The 2,082-nt window shown below is 53.2% G+C and overlaps 1 protein-coding gene across 2 annotated transcripts in view; it reads right to left on the bottom strand.

The window, feature by feature from the left end:
* Positions 1–2,082, bottom strand: part of PFKFB1 (6-phosphofructo-2-kinase/fructose-2,6-biphosphatase 1) — a 31,892-nt gene that overhangs the window by 15,407 nt on the left and 14,403 nt on the right. For both annotated transcript variants that reach the window (XM_018569135.1, XM_018569136.1), the window contains exon 5: positions 1,081–1,155. In XM_018569135.1, the coding sequence (XP_018424637.1) occupies positions 1,081–1,155 (75 nt within the window). The remainder of the gene's footprint in view (positions 1–1,080; positions 1,156–2,082) is intronic.

Below are 2,082 nucleotides of genomic sequence, written 5' to 3'. Positions count from 1 at the left end.
TGGTTCCTTAATGTCTGCACAACTGGGTGGCAAATCCATACAGGTCAAAGTACTTCCAGCATTCAAATGTCGTTATATGCAAGCAGTGTATTCATGATTGCAGAGCTAGGGGGCGTGTCTGAGCGGACGTCAAGAGACGCCCGCTCAGATCGAGAGAGCTCCGGCCGGCCCGGAGGCAGTTAAAGCCTACATCTAGGATGATGTAAAAGACAACTAGGGATGCACCGACACCGATACTAGTACCGATACCGAGTATTTGGGCGAGTACTCGTACTCGCTCCGATGCCTAGCCCGATACTTCCTGTATCAGGAAGCTGGGCAGCGCGTCATTACACACTGCCCGGCTTCCTGATTGGCCGGGAGGCCGGCTCCATGCTCCCTCGTCACCTGTGACGAGCATGGAGCCGACTTCCCGGGCAATACAGGAAGTATCGGGCTAGGCATTGGTCGGGAAGCTGGCCAATCAGGAAGCTGGGCACCGTGCAATGGGACACCGCCCCGGCTTTCCGATTGGCCGGGAAGCCGGCTTCATGCTCCCTCGTCATCTCATGACGAGGGAGCATGGAGCCGACTTACCGGCTAATCAGGAAACGGGGCGCCGCGTCATTACACGGCTTCCATGATTGGCCAACAAGCCGGCTCCATGCTCTCTCGTCACATAGCGACACGAAGCCTGGGACGGCTTCCTTGTTAATCGGGAAGCCGGGTGGGGAGTCATTACACGCCGCCCGGCTTCCTGAATGCGACTTCCGGTACTCAGTATCGGCCAGTACCGGGAAAAATAATAATCTGTGCTCGGTAGCGGTGCATCCCTAGCTTTAACCACGATGCATAAATGCGGGTTGCCGTACATTACGGCTTTTTCCCCCCTGCTCCTCATGCCCCTGAGCGCGCATGAGGAGGACACGGTAAACATTTTAAACATCAGTCAACAGCTGTTACATACGAGTGTTCAGGTGGCTATAGAGCCGCCCGATCGCTTGCATGCTTTGTGGGATTGTGTGTGGTTGGGGTTAGTACAGGACATGGATCGGATCTCTTGGGATGGAAGGGGCTTGCGATGCTTCATGCAGGATTTACCTTGTAACCACGCTCCTTGGCAAACTGCAAAATCACAGACCTCCTCTCCCTGGTGGTATTAGTGGCATCAAATACCTAAAACGCCAAAAAAAAATTTAAAAATCCTGCGCCAATTATATTAGAAATTCCTGAAATGACGCACAACATGTACAGTAAGTGTACAAAGGCTCCAAAATATCCGTCTTATAATAAAGTACCCCAAAACATCACCTCCCCCGACACTACTAGACTTCTATATAATAGGCCTAATAGCCGGGGGCCCAAGAGAGTGCAACGTCTTGGGTTGCAGTCACAGGGGGTTATTCACCAATCTGCTGCCGCCGAGTGATTAAACCCGAGCCCAAGTGAGGGGAGCCGAACCCCCCCCTAGGCCATTTACTTCAGCCGTATATATTGGCCGGCTGTGGCTCCCTCCGGTTCAGCTGAACAGCCTCAGTGATTGAACTGAAGTATACACCACATTGGCCTCAGCCAATCAACATCTGGGATTGGCCGAGGTGAGCGTTCAGCCCCCTATATGCGCTGCAAATACGCCCCAAAGAAGCTCCTGTACTTCTTTGGGGCGTAGGGCGTTTTGCAGCGCGTTCATACGGCCTGTAATACGCCCGGGGTGTGAACCACGCCTTAAATTTGCCTCTAATCATTGTATGCCGGGTACCAGCCTGGCACACTCTCCCTTTACTTCCGCTGCGACTGATCTGATGCCAGGGCCGGATTTCTATCCCTGGGACCTGCAATGACACGACCCTTCCTGCCACAAGCAAAGCGTTTCCGATCAATGGCGCTTCTTGTCCTCCGCCGCCTGTGCCCGGAACGAGCGCTAAATCCCTCCTCGCCGCTATTCAGCATTGAAAAGGAACTAAAATGAGACCAAAAAAAAGAGTCCCCTGCTTGCGGCTGGATTATTCCAGGAGGAGATCTCGCCAAGTGGCGTCTGAACTCCACGCCGTAACTGCATCTGAATGGACGGCTTCTCGCCATTTCTTCTATTCATTGTGAAAA

Source organism: Nanorana parkeri, unplaced genomic scaffold, assembly GCF_000935625.1.
Source record: "Nanorana parkeri isolate BGI_ZX_2015 unplaced genomic scaffold, ASM93562v1 scaffold1291, whole genome shotgun sequence".
In the NCBI taxonomy this organism is placed as follows: Eukaryota; Metazoa; Chordata; class Amphibia; order Anura; family Dicroglossidae; genus Nanorana; species Nanorana parkeri.
This window is presented reverse-complemented; position numbering and strand designations above follow the sequence as displayed.